General features: G+C 43.0%; 1 protein-coding gene, 1 non-coding gene and 1 pseudogene across 2 annotated transcripts; 1 reads left to right on the top strand and 2 right to left on the bottom strand.

Moving 5' to 3' along the window:
- Positions 1-6,306: 6,306 nt before the first annotated feature.
- LOC136471511 (receptor like protein 22-like) lies at positions 6,307-12,273 on the top strand (annotated as a pseudogene).
- Positions 12,274-16,653: 4,380 nt separating this feature from the next.
- Positions 16,654-22,204, bottom strand: LOC136476134 (protein HIGH CHLOROPHYLL FLUORESCENCE PHENOTYPE 173, chloroplastic-like). The gene is made up of 16 exons (XM_066473854.1): positions 21,964-22,204; positions 21,391-21,606; positions 21,124-21,285; positions 20,964-21,014; positions 20,284-20,418; positions 20,165-20,188; positions 19,940-20,051; positions 19,365-19,490; positions 19,211-19,260; positions 18,307-18,465; positions 18,135-18,230; positions 17,931-18,046; positions 17,681-17,804; positions 17,319-17,432; positions 17,144-17,224; positions 16,654-17,046 (listed from the first exon to the last, which is right to left on the bottom strand). Exons 1-16 carry the CDS (start codon positions 22,027-22,029, stop codon positions 16,900-16,902), a joined length of 1,779 nt encoding a protein of 592 aa, XP_066329951.1. The 5' UTR covers positions 22,030-22,204; the 3' UTR covers positions 16,654-16,899.
- TRNAQ-CUG (transfer RNA glutamine (anticodon CUG)) lies at positions 21,725-21,796 on the bottom strand. Its single transcript has one exon. It is a non-coding gene; the product is annotated as a tRNA-Gln (tRNA).
- Positions 22,205-23,002: the final 798 nt, after the last annotated feature.

Below are 23,002 nucleotides of genomic sequence, written 5' to 3'. Positions count from 1 at the left end.
GAGAGACGAAGGATCACCTGGTCGGACTCCTTCATGTTTTGTATAAAGGCCAGTCTCATTGTTTATCTTAACACATATCGTACCATTTTTTACAACTTGTTCCATGTGATCCATTTAGGTGCAAAACCTCTCTGGACCAAGAGAAGAAAATCTCAATTGACTTCGGCGTGTGCCTTTTCAAAATCAAGCTTAATCATAAGACCACTTCGCTTATTTCTCTTTACCTCCTGACAAATCTGGAGCGTTGAATACAGGGACTAAGGCCTCCCTACTGCACTCAACTCCGGTGCACACTCTGGTGCATGCTCCCGAGAGCTAAAGTGCTCTCTAAGCTTCTATTGTGTCTCCAATGCTGCCTCCGGACTATATCTCCGGTGACCACACAAGAAGTATACATCTAGGCTCTTTCTCTTTGCTTTAGACCGAGCCCACTTGGAATCTCCGGTTGTCCCATCTGATAGCTCCGAAGCCACCGGATTTATTGTAAATGGATTTCTAGAGACAAATAGCAACTTGGCCCGCCTCTAAGAAAAGTAGACCATAGTAAAATTCATAACTTTCTCAAACAAAGTCAGATGAAGACAAACTTTATATCAAAGTTATAGTTCTCTTAGATATGTGTAAGAGATTGACGACTTTGTAATTGATGACTTTTTTTCGAAAACCGTTTAGATCTCACAAATTCTGTTTGAATTTCTCACATTTTGAAATTTAAAATTTTCAAACGAGAGAAATGACCAAAACCAAAATTATAAATCTCTAAAAGATCTAAAACATTGAAGTTGAGAAACTTTTCATTTGAAATAATAATATGATCTCAAAATTCAATTCAAAGTCCTCACATTCTGAAACTCAAATTTTTCAAATGACCTTGGATAAAGAAATGACAAAAGGCAAATTTTGTAGTTTACAACACCTTTTCATTTGAACCTATTTATCCGAGGAAAATTTTATTTGAACTTCTCACACTTTGAAATTCAAAATTATCAAATGACCTTGGATGGTGAAACGACCAAAACCAAACTTGAAGTACTCGATGATATCCGCAACCTTCCTGTTGAAACATTTTTCTTGAATTCATTTAAGGTCTCAAAAATTCATTTCCAAATCTAGTAAAGTGAATACAAAATGAACGTATCTACTTTTCAGTCACACCTCACAAGTGATTTTGGGATAGGGTGGGTGGGGGTGGGTACACGCGAGGCTTGAGATCGTGCGTTTGAGCCCCCGCGACCACAGGTGCACATATTTCATGCAAAAAAATGCATGCCTGGTGGGGGTATTCCCAGATTAAAAAAATTGGAACCCAATTCATAAATGGGAAATCGATTTGTAGAGGCGGCTCATGTTTCCAGCATCCTAGATGGATAGGTAGAGGCAGATGAGGCAACCGCATGAAGGCAGGGGTAATCTTTTGAAAAGGAAGTTTTTCTTTCTAAAAAGTTTAAAAAGTACCCATGGAAATGTCCAAATTGCAAATAATTAAATAAATGTAAAAAGATATATTTTAACATGAAATGGATACCTTTGTATCTTTTTTCTTTTTGTTATTTCTAACTCATATTTATGAGATAGTAAAATAAGATAAAAGCTATACCAAAAATAGGTTCATGTAAGAAAGTGCTTATTGATTTTGTATAGGAATGCTCATTTTTGTTTATGGAAGAATGCACATAGAAGAACAAAAGGGGTTATTCATGTTCAAGCCAGTCGTCTCTAGAGACCATTGATTACCATTGATTCGTAGAGATGCATAGAGACAACCGTCTATAGAGGCCTCTACGAATCGAGCCTGTAATAGTAATACTCACGAAAGAACCACGAAAGGAGGAACAGAAGAGAGTCAAATCAAACAAGTAGCGGAATGGACTCAGATCAAATCGGAGGGCACAACAGTTGCCAGTATGGGTGCACAGTTACACGCCCACAAAGTAGCGGGAAGCTCGAGTGGACTGTATCCCCGATGACCACACCAGAAGTATATATCTAGGCTTCTTCATTTTGCTTCGGATGGGGCCCACTTGAAATCTCCAATGACCCCATCGGATAGCTCTGACGCCATCGGATTTCTCCTGCTGCAGCTCTGGGATGCTCTCTGAGTCTTGTTTCTTCACGTCCATCTGTCCGGGCTTTACTTGATTGATGTCTTAAGGTTTTTGCTTGTGGTGATTGCTTGATCTCCACCTTAGCCTAGCTCAAGTTCATCTTTGCATCCTTAGAGCCAGTGTACCTTATATACTAGCAATCACTGTTAGTCATAATGTTTATGTTGTCGATCAACCATCAAAATCACTAGACGTACTTTTGCTAGGGTCTATCTTTATTATATGCCATATATGTTTCTAATTAATATGAGAACTTGTATGATTTATCTTGTTTCCCTACATGTCTAGTGAGGAATAAGGTGGAGACTCTTTTGAAATATTTAATTAGTACACTCCCGCGTTTCAAATTGTTAGGGCGACGAACAAATGGATGTATGCATCCTTTTGGTATCAAATCCTCACAACAAGCGTATGATTGAAGGTGTACTATTAGTGAGTGTACTTGTGTGGTGGTGTAAGTGCGTGACGTAGCTCGATGCATGCTCGCATCATCCTCGTTGTGAGGACTGAATCCAATCTGCTTCCAATCCGCGTTGAATAAGTCCAACGATCAAGATGTTTGCCTTCAAAGTCTCCTAAGTATCCCCCGTCACTATATATAGTTGATCGCTATATATAGTTGACTGTGAAATGGACCAGACTAGACACTGACTTTGACGTGGACCCAAAGCTGCCACGGCCCCAACTCCACGCACCGGAGCCTGGAGGACGCGGCTTCATCAAGGGTGGAACTATCATAAAATTTAAGTAGCGGTCTATTATTGATGGACCTAGCTACACGGAAGAAGGTATATTTTATTTGAATATTCAAAATTTAAGAGCAGGCATATGCATCTGGTCCTTGTGTACTGGGTCCTCCCAAAAAATTTCAACTGAAGAATTTGGAGTACTGGATGTGTCCAATAACGATCAACTCTCAGGGCATGTTCCGAAATTTCTCTATGGGAGTTTCCTAGAAACTTTGAAATACAGTATACTCTTTTCTCTGATGTCACACTGAGCTACTTTGGCAATCTCACATCTTTGACAGATCGGGGAATAGATGGAAGATCAATTTTTATGGAGCCTCCCTATATATTTGTAAACAAGCTGACCATATTAGTACCTTGAACTCTCTTCGATAAATTTTTCATAGGAAGTAGGGTCAAATTTCTCATGGATTGGTGATCTCCAGAGCTTGACAACATTGAAACTCTCTGATTGCTACTCCACTATGACAATGCCCTCCTGGATTGGAAACCTCACCAATCTGAGAAGCTTGGATATCAGGTATTGTGATTTCATTGGGCCAATTCCACATTCAATTGGCAACCTCACGACATTGGAATATTTGGCAATCTCTTATTGTGCTTTCTCGGGTCAATTACTCTCTTCCGTTGGCAATCTCAGAAACTTAAGATTCCTGCAAATATCCTATGATTATCATGGTTTATCTGGCCCTATAACACCGGCAATTGGACATCTCAACAAGTTGGCAGTATTAATACTTAGAGATTGCAGCTTTTCTGGGAGAATACCAAATACAATTGCCAACATGACTAAACTGATTTTTTCTGGACCTTTCACAGAATGACCTTGTCGGTAAGATTCAAAATCCCAACTCTCAAAACCAAAATTTAAGTGGGGGCACGTGCCCCCGCTTCTTATGTACTGGGTCCGCCTGTCTCTTCTATCTCCAGTCCTCCCTGCGGCCCACCGTCCGTACCCGACGTGTGTGATGGCACCTAGCAAACCTGGTGGAGGAGTTCGCGGCGGCGTCTGCGACGGCGTTCACGAGGACACTAACGTCGGCATCAAACAGTAGCCTGGCTGCCGGCGAGGAGGTCATGATGCCGTCGTCGTTCTCCGTGGCGCTGCTGTTTGCAACGATCTTGCCGAATCCATCGGTGGTGTCAGAGTCGAGGAGGAAGTCCTGATTATGCATGTGCATTATTCTTTTTTCCATTGCCTTGTTTGTAATTTCATTGCCGTGTTTATATAAAGTAACAATTTGGAACAGAGGAAGTGATAGTGAAGAATATACCTATGCGCATGGAGATGTCCTGCCGCTACGTCTGAGACCTGAACACAGCAAGGAGAGATAAAAGCGAAAATTAAACATTATGTAGTATGACTGTTTCCGATCATTGCGGTATTTATTAAAATTTTGTGCGTTTTCCTAATTTTTAAGCAGTGTATTATGTCATTATTAAATAGTTCAGTTGAAAATATAGTGAGTTTCTGGTCGTCGAGGAATCATTTTAGAAAAAAATATATCGTAACTCATAGTTTTCAATGTCTTCATCCCTAGGAGCAAGCCCGGCCCAAACGCTCTGCACCGATGCTTGCCCTCTGTCTCATACTTGCATCATGTATGTAGCCATGGCGCACGCCTTGCACCACACTACCAAACATGACACCACCATGATCCATGGCTTGTGGCCCTCCGTCCTCACAGCTGTAGATAATGCCCTCAAATACTCCGGCGTCACTCGATAGTCGCCTGGGGTCAAAGATAGAGAAATCAGAAACAATGGATCAATGGATGGCTAGGTGCAATGCAATGGATTATTTGGAGTCTTTTTTTTTCACTGGCATCATGGGGCGCATCGTCTTGTCTCAAGAGTTTGTACCCGTTAGCTTGAGCTCTTTTCTTACCGCATTTACATTCCAAATGTGCTCTACTAGCGTGGCCTACCTTTTCTGGAGTACCTTAGGCTAGTCAATATAATTGGCTCTAATTTGATAAACTGAGTTTGGGTAGATAGATAACACTAGATAAACTTAAATGCACATTAGTTGTAATGAGAATTCAAGTAGAGTCCAAGGTTAAATTTTTAGCAATCCAACTCACCTCTCCTCCTTTTGGATGCGCACTCGAGTTACCTACAAGTGGAATGAAGTCCCGCAGGTAGTGTGGCTATGAATTTTCCAAGCTATCCGATTGCAAGATATTTATAGGTGTATGATTCACTATCATAATCTTTGAAATGATAATAATTCAACGAAGTGAGCGTAGCTAAATTGGTTGGATTTCTTGTAGTGAAAATCGGACTATTTGGGTTAAAGTTCTCGACTTGGCACATGCCACACGTAATTGTTTGGGTTAAAGTTGGTTCGATCTCCTTGGCCAGGCACCACAGGCGCGTGTCCTTCTCCGGCATCCACGCGCGCGGCAGGCTGAGGTGGACCAAGATGGTCGTCGCCCCTCGCGCGTCAGGGCGGAGCACGCAGACTCCTCCATCTCCACTGAGATCGAGACGACGACCTGCCGTACGTCACCGGATCCGCATGAACAGAGCCGCTCTTCTCCTAGATCCTGGCTGAGTGGATCGGTCGGTGATGGGATGGGATTTGTGTGTTTGCCCGCAGCAGGGAAGGGGATCGAGCGGAGCTCTGGCTCGACCCATGCAGCCCTGGCCGCGCCCCAGTTCCCTGGCTGGTGGCGCCGACGGCAGTGAGGTCGCAGTGGCCGGCCACGACGAGCTCCTCGCGGGTGGGGAACGTGTGGACGCCGAGGATCTGGCCGGAGTGGTGGTGGCCGGAGCACCGCCGTCGTCCTTCTCCGCTCGAGCACGCATGCACTGAGAGGTGACTCGACTGGACACCGAGCCCTGGCCAAGCCAAACTCTAGAAAAACGGCCAACGCTCACGTCCTTTGGGAACCACGCCAGGGGCGTGTGGTGGCCTCCGGAAACCTGGCTACAGCCATCAACAACCAACCACCAAGCCCATTTTTGGCTCTAGAAAACCAAGCCAGGAGTTGGACACCCAATCAAACATACCCGTAATAGTTCAAATCTGTTAGATCATCCTCCTACAAAGCTTTTTCCTCCATTTGAAATATAAAATGTTTTAGCTTTTTTACTTATGTAGTTTTTATCATGCATTTAGATATATATTATGTTTAGATACAAAGCAAAAACAATATATCTAGAAAAGTTAAAACGTCTTATAATTTAGAATGGAGAGAGTATTTAAGAGTAACAAAATGGTTCCAACAGGATGGTGACTGCAGCCGGCATTATTGACCCAATCGAAGCCCCCTCTTAATCATTGATACCTTTCGGTGGCTTGACTTTGAAATCTTCAAAGTCGTTACCGTGGACCAGTGTGGTCTGTGGGTGGTGCATAATGAATGGGATAGCTTTGGATGTGTCCATCTCTAATATATATATAGAACTGTATTGTCTTCCTTTTGTTCTGAACTGCAAGGAGAATGATGGCTCGTGCTAGTTATCTCCTTCCCCTCTTCGTAGTACTGATACACCTCCGTTCACTAGCTTCATCCACTTCCTATGGCAACCTCACAGCCCCTTCGTGCCATCCAGACCATGCTGCAGCACTCCTCCAGCTCAAGCAATCCTTCCTCTTCGACTACTCCACCAACACCCTTCCTTCATGGGAAGCAGACACTGACTGCTGCCTCTGGGAGGGTGTTGGCTGCGACAGTGTCTCTGGCCATGTCACCATTCTTGACCTCAGTGGCCAGTGGCTTGTACAGCTACAGTCTTGACAGAGCGCTCTTCAACCTCACCTCGCTCCAGCGACTCGACCTGAGCAAGAATGACTTTGGTGGATCCTGTATTCCGGCAGCTGGCTTTGAGAGGCTTTCGGTACTCACACACCTTAACCTTTCTTACACAGGTTTCTATGGACAGATTCCCATTGTAATAGGCAAACTCTCGAGTCTCATATCCTTGGATATTTCTTCAATCCATTACATTGATGATGCTGAAATAGACACACTCTATAATGTTGTTGACAGCTTATAGCCTTTTGGTCCTACAAGAACCAAGTTTCGAGACACTAGTGTCAAACCTCACAAATTTGAGAGAGCTCTACCTTGACGGAGTGGACATAGCTAGTGGCAGGAGAAGACTGGGCCAGAACGCTTGGAAAACTATGTTCCTCATCTTCAGGTTCTTAGCATGGCACATTGCAGGCTTGTTGGTCCTATCCATTACTCCATGTCACTTCTCCGCTCTACTGAAGTGATCAATCTCAAACTGAATGGAATTTCCGGGGTGGTTCCAGAATTCTTTGCAGATTTTCTCAATTTAAGAGTTCTTCAACTCAGCTTTAATAATTTGAGAGGCAGCTTTCCTCCCAAAATATTTCAGCTGAAGAATCTGGGAGTACTGGATGTGTCAAATAACGATCAGCTATCGGGGAATGTTCCAAAATTTCTCTATGGGAGCTCCCTGGAAACTTTGAATCTGCAGGATACCCTTTTCTCTGGTGTCACTCTGAGCTACTTTGGCAATCTCACATCTTTGACAGATATGGGAATAGATGGAAGATCAATTTTTACGGAGCCTCCCTATTTTTTTGTAAACAAGCTGGACCATATTAGTGCCTTGCGACTCTCTTCGATAAATTTTTCATGGGAGGTAGGGTCAAAATTCTCATGGATTGGTGATCTCCAGAGCTTGACAATATTGAAACTCTCTGATTGCTACTCCACCATGACAATGCCCTCCTGGATTGGAAACCTCACCAATCTGAGAAGCTTGGATATCAGGTATTGTGATTTCATTGGGCCAATTCCACATTCAATCGGCAACCTCACGACATTGGAATATTTGGACAATCTCTGATTGTGCTTTTCTCGGGTCAATTACTCTCTTCCGTTGGCAATCTCAGAAACTTAAGATTCCTGCAAATATCCTATGATTATCATAGGTTTATCTGGCCCTATAACACCGGCAATTGGACATCTCAACAAGTTGGCAGTATTAATATTGGGAGATTGCAGCTTCTCTGGGAGAATACCAAATACAATTGCCAACATGACTAAACTGATTTTTGTGGACCTTTCACAGAATGACCTTGTCGGTAAGATTCAAAATCCAATTATCACATTATACCTTGTGATTTTTGAATTATGCATCAAATGATATGATACGTACAAGAACCATTAACATACATGAACTCATGGCAAATTTTGTCACAAATAACAGTTGCCATTTTTTGCTCTTAAACATTTCTTTCTTCGTTATCTCTATCTTTACTCTTACTCATATTAGAGGTGTTAATTCTTATGAGATGTGTTAGAAAAAAAGGTAATATAAAGAATTCTCACAAAAATAAAAACCATCCGGTCATAATTCTAGAGACTCGGAATCATCAATGACAATGATACACAAGATCTATTATATTTTCTTGAAAATTACCTGCCATTGTGAAAATAGCTTAAGGTAACCACTAAAATCCATATCTAGATTACCAACCTCTATCACTAAAATAATATAAAGTAGCCCCCTAAATCTATAGCTATATTATAGTTATTACTCATAGCCTGCCATTAAGAAAAAAATAATATAAAGAAACCCCTAATCTTTATCGTAATTTGTAATAATACCGCTTTCCAATATCCTATAGTAGTAAGACCCATGTGGGTATGGTTGTAGTTAGTAGGTTTAGTATCACCATAAAAGCTTAGGTGAGGTAGGGCTAACTTATAATCCCCATTGTTATTTTCCTGACTAATTCCTATAACCCACCTAAACATATCCTCCCAACAGATATGTTTCTACATACAAGCCACCCTCACAGTGGGAAAATGCTTTTTTAAACCAACAGTGTGTGTGTGTGTGTGTGTGTGTGAGAGAGAGAGAGAGAGAGAGCTAGAGAGAGAGTTAAAATGTTCTGTGGAAGCAAAACAAATGTGGCGGATCTGGTGCGGGCGGTTTTCGGGTTGGCATCCGTTAGAACCTGGCTCTTTCCCATGTGGCATCAAGGTTCCTGCATGAGGGCCATGGACCAGGTGGGGATAGCTATCGCGGTGGCAACTTTATAAGTCAGAATTTCTACTGACCTAGAGACTAGATTTATCTTGGTATCGACTCATGGAATCGCTTTCTCTAGCAAGTCAGCCTTCCCTTGGATAGGGTCCTGTACTATGTGCCTATTGGCTTGTTCGTGACATTGTGGTCACTGGATTGGACATAGAAGGAGGTGTCAACTTGGGAGTATGTGTCCGGTTATAATTGTTCAAGGATGGGAGATAAGGGATGTTTGAGACTTGCTCTACTCTACGTTTTTTAGCATAAGAAAGGTAGAGTTGTGAGAGCACCTAAAGGGGTGCTCCACAAACTCTAGATTTTTTGTGGAAGCTGTCCTCACGATAGAGTTTGTGGAGCAGAGTTTGTGGATCAATTCCAAACACCTCATAATTCTCTAAATAACTTTGGAGAGAAACTCCTAGGTTTGTCTTAGTGGATGCATGGCAATGGCTGCATTGTTGTCGTTTCCTAGTTCAAGGTATTGTCTAGAGATTGAAAAAGTTGTTAAGTGTGAAAACCTTTGGTCTAGCTTTCACTAGTTGGATCATGGCAACGGCGGCGTGTGTGTTTATCATTCCCTTTTGGGGGTGTTGCTCTTGGAGGACCTTAGTTGTGGGTAGCTGATGAAGCTTAAGTTAATTTTGTGTACTATTGCTCGTTGTGGTTTGATAGATGCCACGTCACTATTTTCTCTTTTGTAATAATTATAGGCTATATAATTTTTCTAAGGTGAGAAGTTCAGTACGTGATTACTATGCTTACAAAAACTTTATAATTTTTTAAGCATCTTAACAATCTCAAATGAAAAAAAACTCAATACCTAGAAGGTTATCTAATCCGAGGGCTATTAATTTTTGTATACAAAGTATCTTTATGCAATAACATACAAGAAAGATAAGATTTTTCTAAAGTGAATTTCGATGCGCGATTAATATCCTGCTAAAACCTTATAATATATTTTTGAGCATCTTAACATTCATCAGTTGAAAAAACTTAAAACTAGAAAGTTACAGATCTTATTGAGGGCTACAATTTTTCATATAAAGATCATATTCAGCCAATGTCGTATGAAAATGATATGATTTTTCTAAGATTAAGTTGCCGCTGACATGTGGGTCCATTTGTCAGCATGCCACGTCAGCTACCGGATCGGGTAAACATCCGTTTAGACCTGGATGAGACCCGAACTAACTTTAGTGCCCCAAAAATGTGTTTTGAGACTTTGGGACCTATATGACACCTACGGACAACTTCAGGGACCTAGGGTGGATTTCACTCAATAGAGAACGCAAACATAGTATACAAAGTTATGTGCAAATTGTTATTGTTAATTTGTTTTGATGTTCTTGACTGTTCCTTAAAAGCTGTCTCATTTTCTTAATTACTACTTTTTCACAGAATATGCACTTTGTTCTCTAAACACGAACTTAACATAGCCCATCCTTGAGTTTGTTGCAGGGGATGTGCCGACATTTCTATTCACTTTACCATCATTATTACAATTGGAATCTTTCATCGAATCAACTTTCTGGACCCATACAAGAGTTTCATACACTATCTTCACGCATGGAAATTGTTAGTTTAAATGATAATAAATTCAGCGGAAATATTCCTTCATCACTCTTCCACCTCATAAATTTGGTTGTTTTGGATCTTAGCTCAAATAACCTGACTGGTTTGGTAGACCTTGACTCTTTTTGGAAACTAAGAAAGCTCTTCTGAGTTGAGTCTATCCGACAACAAGCTGTATATCAAGGAGGGAAAAGGAAGTAACTCCACATTCCGTTTATTGCCAAAACTCTATTAATTAGATCTGAAGTCATGTGGCTTGACCGAAATTCCTAGTTTCTTGGTACACCTTGATTATATCACTATACTGGACCTTTCCTGCAACAAGATACTTGGGACTATTCCAAATTGGATATGGCAGACATGGGACCATAGCCTTAAGGCTTTGAATCTTTCGAACAACGCATTCAAAGATTTGCAACTCACTTCATATGTTCTCCCTAACAGTCATTTGGAATATCTTGATTTGGGTTCCAACAGAATCCAGGGTCAGATCCCGATCCCAAACATGTTGACAAAAGATAGCTATTCAGAACAAGTCTTGGATTATTCAAATAACAGATTCACATCTGTTATGTTAAACTTCACTTTGTATCTTAGCCAAACTTGTGTATCTCAAGATGTCCAACAATAACATAACAGGTTATATACCACCCTCAGTTTGCAATTTAACTTATCTTAAAGTCCTTGACCTAGGCAAATAACAACTTCAGAGGGCAGGTTCCATCTTGCCTGATAGAAGATGGCAACTTAAGCAGTATTAAATTTGAGGGGGAATCACTTCGAAGGAGAGTTGCCTTATAATATTAATAGCCAATGTGATCTGCAGACAATAGATATAAATGGAAATAACATTCAAGGACAGTTGCCTAGGGCTCTTTCTAAATGCACTGATTTGGAGGTTCTTGACGTTGGAAACAATAAAATTGTAGATGTTTTCCCATCTTGGCTTGGCAACCTTTCCAATCTTCATGTCCTTGTATTAAGATCCAATCAATTCTATGGCACATTAGATGACCCTTTCAGAAGTGGAAACTTCCAGGGGTACTTCTCGATGATACAAATAATTGATATTGCCTCAAACAATTTCTCTGGCAATGTGAAACCACAATGGTTCAAGATGTTTAAATCTATGATGGAGAAGATGAATAACACTGGACAGATCCTGGGTCATTCTGCATCCAAATATTACCAAGATACTGTTGCAATAACATGTTAAGGGGCGATACATCACATTTGAAAGGATATTGACAGCCTTAACTTCAGTCGACTTTTCAAATAATAAACTCAATGGTACCATTCCAGATTTGGTCGGAAACCTTGTTTCACTACATATATTGAATATGTCACACAACTGCCTTCACAGGAAATATTCCAACCCAATTAGGCAAGATGAGCCAGCTGGAATCACTGGACCTGTCATGGAACCACCTTTCTGGGGAGATACCGCAAGAACTAGCAAACCTCACATTTCTTGAAACCCTGGATTTGTCTAACAACAATTTGGAAGGTAGGATTCCACAATCACGCCAATTTGGAACGTTTGAGAACAATTCATTTGAAGGTAACATAGGCCTTTGTGGAGCACCCTTGAGCAGACAATGTGCCAGTTCACCTCAGTCAAATGAGTTGAAACCCAAAATGCCACAAGATCATGTCGATATAACTCTATTTATGTTTGTTGGATTGGGATTCGGACTTAGGATTTGCAGTTGCTATTCTTGTCATACAGGTTCCACTTGGCAAATTCTATAGAACTATAAGCATTTTGCGAAGCTGATCCTAAGTCCCAAGGGACCTATACACGCACAGTTCGCATGTATGCATTACTGGAAAGGAGAATGACACTTAGATGGATGATGTGATTATTCATCTCTATATTCTATTGATACTTCTAAAGTATATCATGCTTATGCTAGTATGCTACTTGTAAGAGCATTTTTTTTAAAAGATACAAGTGCATTTTGTTCTGGTATATATTAATAAGAAGTGAATTGATCCAATTTATGGGAGAAACTGAGCCCAGAAGCCATACAACCACTACTTACAAAACTACACCATGCAGCACCATCTCCAACTACTAACATGTGATGGAGTTTGTCGCGACAACTATCATTGCCAAGCTTACCACTAGAAAGTAGCTTCGGCATCGAATCAACGGACCTCAGCAATTAATGTCTCAAGCTATGAGACAAAGACTCATCAAAGCACCAAGTTGCCACCCAAGTCCAAAAATGGCTAGAAAAGACAAAGTATATCACCAAGGTTCTCCTTGCTGACCACTATCACAACCAAACGAGGCACCGAACATGACACAAGATTCTCACGGCAATGCCTTCAAGAAGGTCACGATGCTAAAGCGTCGTCATCGTTGGCCCAAAAATATGTACGGTTTTCACCCAAAGAAAACTAGTAGGGTAGGATGGAGTGGATGCATCCAAGGAGGAAGCAACGCCCACAAACGTCATCGTCTAGTACTTCTCCCTAACCTCAACCATCCTACCTCTATCTGCCACGATAGCACACCCGACATCACAGCAAGCGCAACACATGGAGGCGATAGAGAATCCAAAGGAGACAGTGGAGTTAACGTGCATCTGGCCGAGTTGAAAAAACTCCACCGCCATCAAAAACTAGCACCCATCACTCCCTGGCGATGTCCCTATTGAGTGTCAAATAGGGGTAGATTAAATCCGCAGATTAATGCCATAACAATCCGATTAACCCCCTGACTGATTGTCCAAATTAGCCAGGGGCTCGAGGGGCTACACCCATCGGGTGCGCTCACGCGCACCCTCTGGCCAATCGGTAGATGGCCCAGCGGACCATAGGGGGCCCACTTTAGAAGAAGCCCCCCCCCCCCCCCCCCCCCCCCCCCCCCCCCCCGCGCACCAAAGGGATAAGCCAAGAAGCCAAGTCCCCGCTAGGGCTTGCCGTTGCCCCAGGGCTCGGCGGCTTGGTCATGCTAAAGTGGCTCCTGACCTGGGGGCATCTGTCAAAGCAAGCGTCGCCACGTTCGTCCTGGCCTTGGCTCGGGCTAGGCTCCAACCCCGATCAACACCGAGAATATGCCCTGAAATCTATCAGGCATCCGGAACCTAACAGGCGAGTAGAACAGCAGGGTGTCATGCCCTATTGAGGGCCTGTTTTCTCCACTCCTGTCAGCCACTTCTGGCATAGGGTCACGCCTGGGACATGACGCGTCACGACAAGGACTCTCGGCGTACATGCAGTCTGGAGGACTTCAGAATCCTTGTGTAGAAGAGGAATCCTGGTATACAAAGGGAGCAGCGAGAAGGCGAATTCTAGGAAGGCACAACGGCGGAAGACAACATCTGAGGGTCAACTCTAGGTAGCGGTAGAAGATGTTAGTAGTTGGAACATTGTCGGCCCCTGCTACAATACAAAGGAGGCCGTACGATGCCGCCGAAGAGAACCAAAGCCTAGGATAAGAGACCCTAGGAAAACCCCACAACCACGTAACTCCGATCGCCCTCCGCTATATAAAGCGGGGAATGGGCTCCTATAGAAAGGATCGAACTCTAGATTAACAAACCAAAAACACTCTAGACTGGATCCGAGACCTACGAGTCGAGACACTCAGCCTTGGGTCGACTCTTCGCCCGAGCCACCAAAACCCCATAATAGTAGGCATAACGCTCCTCGACATCTCTCTCTTTCTCTCAGTTCTAAGAACTCGATTGAGCACTCGTAACATGAAGAACACCATTGCTGGATGTAGGGCTTAGACACCAGAACCAGGATAAATCCCTTGTGTTTTGAGTGCTTAAGCCACCGTAAGACTCACGCATTGACCCACATCGAACGACCTGATTACTGCCGGCAGGGGAGCGTCATGTGTGATTGTTGCTCTTCGATGGTCCAGGCTAGCATCCTCGCCGCTGGAGCCGGAGGCGCCGCCCCCGAGGGCGGCAGTGTGCTTCTCTGATGGGATCATCTCCACCGGTAGCGCCCTCACCCCTAGTCAGGCTCTCTGCTTTGGGAGTCTGGACTATGTCGCTGATCATAGTGGCGAGCTTCACCTCTACGATGAGGCGTCGAAGGACAGACGAGTCCATGGCGATGTACCCTCTAGTTGGGCTCCTGCATGCCGATTTCAAGATACTCTCTACGGATCTGCCTCAGTTTCCAGTTTAGGCCCAAACCCCACCGTGGTGGAGCGCCGCTGGATATTCTATACACCGACCAACGTCCACCACCAGTTCGTATATAACACATCGCATCCAAAACTGCTTATATGGCCCAGCTTTGCACGTGGAACGGGCCTACATACGCGTAATATCTCTCTTATACTTTCGTCTTCGCTTCGTGTAAAAGGGTTAACCCGGAGGTGTTATGTTTAGAACAACAAGAATTATAAACTAGCCCTCACCCTCCTAAACTTTCAATGTGGTACTAAACCCACCAACCACAATTACACATGTGCCACTTGGGCCATATGAACCAACTTTACTACAGGTTACTAAATGGCTGTGGTGTTACATCGTCACGAGGAGGGGCTACCATGGTCCTGTGTTTTTAGTCCGCCTTTCCTGATCTCCCGTAAAGGATCTGAAACACAGCAGCTATGTTCCAACTAGAACAGGAGCAGCTCACCAGCAGGGAGACGTCGTGCGGTGCTGTCCTCTCGAGCACCGCCAGACCGACGCCCCCTCGCTGCTTCTCGATATTCGTCCATCTGAAAGGGTCAAATCCGATCCAGTTTCATCCCTACTCGTTGCTTACCTTCCTTGAGATACTCTCGGGGGCTGCCTCGGAGTACAGCTCTGACAAAGCAGAAAGTTTCCACCTGGCACGCGAGTGCTACTGCATCCACGGAGAGCTTCCACCCGCCGACGAGCCCGAAGATATGCCTCCAGACCTAACTCTGACCTAGCAGTCCGCCTAACAACGAGAGAAGGTAGAGCGGCTCACGGGCCGACAGGCTAACCTAGAGGCCGAACACATCGAGCTCAAGTTGAAGCGGGAGGAGATGGAGTGCCGGCAAGTCAGCAGCGCACACACCCGCGCGCGCGCAGCGTCCAGCGGGACATCAACAATGACGCGAGGGCTCCATGCCCGCCTCGCTTCCCTCACACGGTGTACAACATGGCGGTCGCTGCCTGCCATCTGCACGACATCCCGGACACGTCGGACCCAGAGACCAATGGGAAGCTCCGCGAGCCTCGGCACTTCCTGAACATCGCCCTCAAAAAACAGGCCGAGTGCTCATTGTCTCGGTGCCGCAACGCCACTAACTCAATGCCGTCATAGCATGTGCCGCCTTCGGAAGGAGATGCGCTGCGAAGCCCAAGCCCTGCATGGCGGTGGCAGCAACTGTGACAGCTCCACTAACCAATAACGACTACGACTGGTCGAGGGCGAGGGGGGCCAAGCCCCACCGCGAGCGACGAGGCGAGCTTGACCCACGTCGGCCGCCCATGCGTGACCGGATCGGAGAGTACTGGGACGTGCGGGACACCATCGAGGCGAGGCGACGAGCTCGAGCTAAGTCGCCGTCCCCGTGCCCTGACCAACGAGAAGGAAGCCTGAGCCAGGACTACTTCGGTACACGTAGGCATTCGGGTGTAGGATACGGACAGCTCGCTACCCCAAGCGCTGAGGACTACCATCTTGGGATGAGGGCCAAAGGGGCAGACGACGACTTCGCGGTCCAGTACCTCCCTCTACTCCGTATCATGCTCAGCGAGGGCATGGCTCGAGCAGCTGCACCGCAATTAGGCCAACCTCCGGTCAACCTTCGTAGGGCACTTTCAAAGTCATACACCCGCCCTGAGAACTCATGGGAGCTGCGCACCTACAGGTAGAAGCAGGACGAGGTGACCCTCCGAGAGTACATCTAGCGCTTCTCTCGCAAGCGCAACGAGTTGTCCAACGTCATCGACACCGACATCATCAACGCCTTCACTTGCGACACCACGTGTGAGGCACTCGTTCAGACGCTCGAGCGCGTGGCCCGGCGAATGACGCGGGAGCTCTTGGACATCACCATTCAGTATGCCATGGGCGAGGATGTCATTCTGGCAAACTTCGACAGCAAGGGCAAAGCCACCGCACCCCACGTGAAGAAGATAGTGATGATGACGCCAACACATCGAACCGTTGCTGAGACAAGAAGGCTGCCTCTGTAACCTGGCTTTTGTCATTGTTTACTACATGCGATTTTTATAACTTCCATATACAATTCCGACTTTTGTACATACCACAATAAAATTCATTATGTATTTATGTTTCACCAAATGTCAAATAGATATATACAACACTACAAATTTCCGCAGGCAACGCGCGGGGTATCATCTAGTTTATTCGTGTGATCTTCAACTACAAAATTTAGCATTAGTGCCATCTATCTTTCTAGATGGCTTAAGACATTCGAAGTGGGGGTTACTGTGTCAGAATTTATGAAAGCAGATGTAATTCTTCATTCAATGATATCTTCAAACTTGAGCAGGGGTTGCCTCTAATGCCTCTTTACCTGTGGTGCCTTCTTTGAGTTCTTTGAAATATACTTCATAGTCCTTTTCAGACGGGGGATTTGAAGGGTCAATCACATATGGTTCGCTAAATGGAACAGTGCTCTTGACCTGATCATAAGAATTACCACCATTAGCTTTGTCTCTAAGATAATTGACAATAAGTTCTGCCCTAATATTCTTGCAAACAAGTGTTACAGAATTCAACCTCGAAAGTTTTGCCCACTGCATTTGGGCTTGCCAGAGCTGCTACACAAATACGGGCAACTTCTTCCCTTGATATCTTTCCCTAAGATGTTTCAAGAATGTTATTAAATCAATTTGGAGAAGAAAGAGCACATTGGGAATTCGGATATGAGGATGAATGTGCTTCCTATACATACTGTGATGTTGTCCCCCTGGTCAAAGATGAGATCGGCTCCAGCTGGTTCCTCAGTTAATGCACATGGCCGTACAATAGTGTATGGAATACCACTTTCCCGAATTAAATCCTCTCCCTGAAAGGCCACCTCAGACGTTATATAAGGGTTCCAAGATAACAAACATGATAAAATGAGCAGCACAGTTGCTCACTCTATATCTTAAGTACTTAGATGCATATGGATGGTTTATTTGTAGTACAAAACAAATGTACAATTGTGATTTGTTATGTCAGGAGAATAAAAAAAACATTCATCTTTAGTAAGAACGAAAGACAGTTTTTTTTTATATATATATAAAGATGTGTTTAAGACAGTGAGCATGCCTTCAACTTATAAGTTAAAATGGAACCAAGCTCTTTGTTCAATCGAACAGCAGGTGGCTGTTTGCTTAAATCTAGCCCCGGTCTTTCAGGTCTTGTAACTCCCGCAGAACTCACATGAACGAACCTTCATATAAAAGAAAAGCAAGGCCAGTTAGTCTTGATTGGTTCCAAAACGAAACTGAAAAATGAAGTGGCTATATGTATTCTGCTGTACTGATGTCATTGCCTGAAAACTAGTAGACAGACAAACCTTGGAGTGATTGGCTCGTTTATGTATGCTCTAATACTTGAAAAAGGAAGCTCAAATGGACCTTCAGTAAATGTTGGGTTGAGTATTCCGTCGTATTCAAATTTGCTAAACATAAGCTACAAAAATTGTCACATCAACTTTTAGATGAGAGTTTACCAATTCTTCAAATGTTTACTGATGAAGAAAAAAAGGAAGAAGTGATACTTGTAGTGAAGTAATGTTGCTTGCATCGAAGGGTGGAGCATCAGTCATAGTACGAGCACGGAATACAGGTTTCAGAGAAGATAAAGGTACTTTAACCTGATCCAGGAATAAGAACACAGTTCTAAGTCGCTGAAACATATTATGAAGATATTTACAGCATGATATGACATACACTTTGCCATTCCCCCTTAGTTGTGTCAAAACTTGCTGTATAGCCAACAGTATCCCATTCATAGCTAGTCCGTATAATGAGTTTATACCGTCGTCCATCACCTTTAACTCGTAATTCAATACCATCATATGCCGACAGGTCCTCTGGCACAGTAAAATTCTGCCATTCAAGTAAAGTATCATACTGTTAGCAATGTAACATCAGTATAAATAGTATACATTGATAAATAAAAATATGTAATAGAGTTACTCCCTCAAGTTCTATAATTCTTGTCATTTTGAACTACGACAAGGTCTCCAAAGCATATCTTTGATGAAGATTTCCTATTATAATACTCCCTTCATTCCAAATTATAAGTCACTTTAGCTTTGTCCTAACTCAAACATCTCTAACTTTGACCATGTTTTTATTGAAAAATGCACCAGCATCTATGACTTCCAATTAGTTTCATTAAATTTTACGATGAAATAGGTCTTGATAGTGCATTTATTTGAACTAGATGGTAACATATTTATCTAAGAACTTGGTCAAAGTTAGAGAAGTTTGATTTAGGACAATCTGAATGGGAACTATAAGTTGGAATGGTTCGTATATACAAAAAATCAACAGACTAATCTATTCATGTTGTCTTAGCATCATCAAACTCAAAGTTATCAATAGCTAAAGTTTTAAAAGTTTAACCTCAATTTTGTCCAAAACTACAAGGATTATGGAACTTGGACGGGAGTATAAGTTATTAGGTGTCTACAAAATTACACTTGCTTGTGACGGAAAAAAACCAATTTCATTTATTTGCATGAAACAACGCAGTATATAGTTGATCATTGCAAATAACACAGCACACAAATAATAATTAAATGCCTAGTAGTAATTTTGTTCCTCAGAATTTCATGGAAGTAACTACCTTTGTCCTTATACTAGTAAACCCACCGTTATTTGAAGTAGATACAGTCCCTACAAGGAAGGTAGGTTATCCACAGGTTATCAGCTTAGAATACCATCATTTCAAGCAAATGGAACAATCTCATCCAAAATTCTGTGAATAAAAATAAAAATACCTTTGAACAACCCAGTTGGTTCACTACTTTCACTTCCTGTTGGCAGGATTTGGAATGTACTTTCACTAACGCCACCCATTACAACGTCATCAAGAGCTCCCCACACAATCTTTCCAGATAAGTTGCCTACATAAAAATGAGATTATTGTGCTAGCTTTTAAGGAAAATAAACTCATAAAAATGTAAATAAATACATTTACATGAAATAAAACTATCATTATTAGCGAATAAAATGGATTTAATTAATGTTAGAGTACATGTTAGAGATACGAAGGACCTGGCTGTTATGGTAGGATAGGATTAGTTACGATTGATTGGTTGTAATCTCCTGATTAGTTTCCATCTCACAATAAAGTTTTCATACCAAAAGGATGTACTAGTAATATGCTATGCAATAATAACCAAATGATCAATTATCAATCTATATGGGAACAGGATTACATGATCCCAGGCCCGTATGCTTGTGGACACACTTGGGTTTTCAGCACACATAGTAGTGCCAGACTACATATATGAAAATAAGTATAACAAAGATTTTTAATTTGATCAGGAAAATAAGGCACTGAAAGGTATACCTTTGAGCCCAAATAGCAGTTTCCCTTCACTCAGTCCAACACTATTCTTTATGGCATTAATCAAGTTTTGCATTCCGATGTACTCAACCATTTCAGGTGAAGGTCCCTTGATCTGATTGGAGAAACATCTAATGTTGTGAACTTGGGGTCACATAGCAAGAGCTGTAATTTTTAGGAGAACCAGGTGCTACTTATTATACATGTCAAGACTTTCTGATACCCTACCTCAGGTTCGAAAAATTTGATGCCCTGCATGAATTCGAGACTGAAGTGTCACACTGATGTAGCCAGATGGTAGAGTGCATAAATTCTTCACATATCATAGTATTGAGCATATGACGTACTTGTTTGTACTTCTGCCTGTCTGGTGTATCACCTTCCTTTGGCCCCACTATGACAGAGACTGCATTGACTACCTTTTTTATCCCTTTGAAGAGCTTAGGATCAAGTGTATCTTCCTTTGTAACATCCCCTATGATCTGAAGCAAGCAGTAAGTTTGTAACTTTAAATATGGAGTTTTCATGACATGATTCTTTGAATGTGAGTATTTAACGTCATATAGATAATAGCATGAACCACAGGCACTAAGATAAGGAGCTAAATCATATTTCAGCCTGTCATTGCACATTCATTTGTTTTGTCCTTCAGATAAAATGTCAGAAATATCAAATATGTACCCAAATTTTAGTCCCCATATAATATCATCAAATTCCATAGTTACCCTTCCTACCAAGAGACAGGTTTCAAAATATGTAACAGCAGCATTTATGTCAGGCATGTAACTGTAGGCCAGCATTGAGCACTGCCAAAAATAATTCTTTGGGGGACCTTATTCCTCTTGGCAATAAAAGTGCCTTTATCTAAAGAAACGGTATCGGGTAATGCCATTGGGATGCAAATCCTCCATAGCTATGACACTTGAAGAATTTGTTTGGTTGCTTTGAAGCAGGGCAGAAGTGCAGTTGCTGAAATAAAAAATCCCATAGCACAGCAGTAGTAATTAAACTAAAATAAGTGACCTACCAGATGTACATCCGGCCCCAACATGCTCATTGCCTTGTCTCCATTTCTAGCCTGAACTCAAAAATGGAACAAATGTCATAAGGACTATAGGAATTGTTCATACAAAAAAATGGAAAAAAAATGTTAAAGGCCATAGTGAGCATGGTTGACAGTAGAGTACCAATACTCGAACAGGTATGCCCTTCTTCCGCAGGATGTCGACCACCCGTCGCCCAACACCACCAGTGGCTCCCGTAACCAGCACCACATCCAATGTGTCCATTTTCTTCGGCGCTTCACTAGAAGCAGGTCCAGTGAAACTGCCGATGATAGATTCTACAATCTGCGAATCGAAGCAAAAGCATCAAGACTTGGAGACATCATATCTCAAACTCAATTTGAATGTAACATGAAAGCAAACAGAAAACTCAGAAGTTAGTGATAGAACCTTGAGAGGGTTTGGAGGCCCGTTGAAGAAGTACAACGTCTTGAAAAACCTGCCGAGGTCCCATGGTTGTTGCCCAGCAAAAGCTATTACCTCTCTCCGTGACAACCGTGATGACGCGCGGCTTACTGGGCTGTATGTGATCCGTGGAAACTGGTTTGAGCCTAGGAAAAGCACCTTCTGATCTGTTGTCGTGGAGCAGCTAGCAGCTAAACCCCCCTGATGACAGGGAACAAAACAAAAACAAAAATAATAAATTAGTGATTTCATTTCAATCTTTAGATATTGTGACGTTGTGCTGATCAGCCTGATTTCAGCAAAATGGATGAGAAAAAATAGGTCCCACCGAGATTTGAACTCGGGTTACTGGATTCAGAGTCCAATGTCCTAACCGCTAGACCATGGGACCTTTGATGTCCACAGTCCCTAATAAAATTATAAAACGAATGGAACAAGGACCTAGGCTAAATCCCTAGCTGACCTCGGCCGGGTACCTTAGCTCTCCGTCTACCGCGCTGTCAAAGAAGGGAAAACGATGATGCGGCGGTGGGGAGAAGGGGGCAGGAGCGCACTCACACGCGGCCTGGCGAGAAGCACCGGAGGAGACGGAACGGCGGCGGCGCAGCAAGAGGAGCAGTTCATCTTCTTCCCTCGCTGGAGAAGACGACGGCCGGACGGAAGGGTCTCTCACCACGCTACCATTATTGGGAGGACTGAGAAGGACTGGTGAGGAGGAACCGGCACGACGACGACGAAGCCACAAGGGGCGGATGCCGCTGGAGCGTCGTGGAAGGGAGGCGCGGACCACACAAATTCCTGCGGTCTGCTGCGTGCACGTGGTGGTGCGCCCACGACTCGCAAATCGTCCCAGTATATGACCTTGAGATTCGTGCTGCGTGAACACCGGATTTTCGATGGCCAGTTTTTATCCTGCGGAGGATTACTAGGCGTAGCAAAAGTACCAAAAAAAAAATCGGTTAATCCAAGATTCAAATCTAAGTGGACAAAGTTTCACCGATGCTAGTATGTTGATTGGTCAGGTTTGATACCTGATCTCAACAAAAACTGATGAGAAAATTTTCGGTTTGGCACTAGAAAAACCTTCCCCTTTATTTGACATCTAAACTTAAAATATTCTCTATTTGTCACATCTTTCACTTTTTTATCTATTTGACACTTCGGTCGTGGAGCCTCTTATCCTTAGGCTTGCACGTTTAATCTCGATTGATATTGGCAATCGGTACTAAATATACTTTTTTTTCTTTTTCTTTTCTTTTCTTTTATGGTTTCTTTACGCTACTAATATACTGTCCATAAGCAATCAAAAGCTGGTAGTACTGCATTTTTTTTTTGAAAAGCCATAGACAGGAGTATGCCGGGCATATATGAATAGAGAAGGAGCCAAATACAATCAAAAAGAAAAGAAAAGAAAACCTCAAACACACTGAATGTGACAACAGGACCACCACCAGTAAAAAACAACACCCACGAAACCACCAAAGCAACGACCAGACGCCACCTGAATGGCACAAGAAACAAGCTTAATAGCGGGATGAGGGAGGAGGTTTCCGCAACGAGTCCTCCAATGAGAGGAACGACACCCACAAGTGCCCCA

This window comes from Miscanthus floridulus, chromosome 8 (genome assembly GCF_019320115.1).
Source record: "Miscanthus floridulus cultivar M001 chromosome 8, ASM1932011v1, whole genome shotgun sequence".
Classification (NCBI taxonomy): domain Eukaryota; kingdom Viridiplantae; phylum Streptophyta; class Magnoliopsida; order Poales; family Poaceae; genus Miscanthus; species Miscanthus floridulus.
The sequence above is the reverse complement of the archived record's forward strand: the minus strand, read 5'-3'. Positions and strand labels throughout refer to the sequence as shown.

What these genes read in the sequence shown, in the direction of transcription:
- LOC136476134 (XM_066473854.1), bottom strand. Translation starts at nt 22,029, where the DNA reads ATGAACTGCTCCTCTTGCTGCGCCGCCGCCGTTCCGTCTCCTCCGGTG. An exon ending in ACCAACTGGGTTGTTCAAAG is followed by an intron (nt 19,261 to 19,364) that starts GTATTTTTATTT and finishes CCTTCCTTGTAG; the next exon opens with GGACTGTATCTACTTCAAAT. An exon ending in CAGTGGGCAAAACTTTCGAG is followed by an intron (nt 17,047 to 17,143) that starts GTTGAATTCTGT and finishes TCTTATGATCAG; the next exon opens with GTCAAGAGCACTGTTCCATT.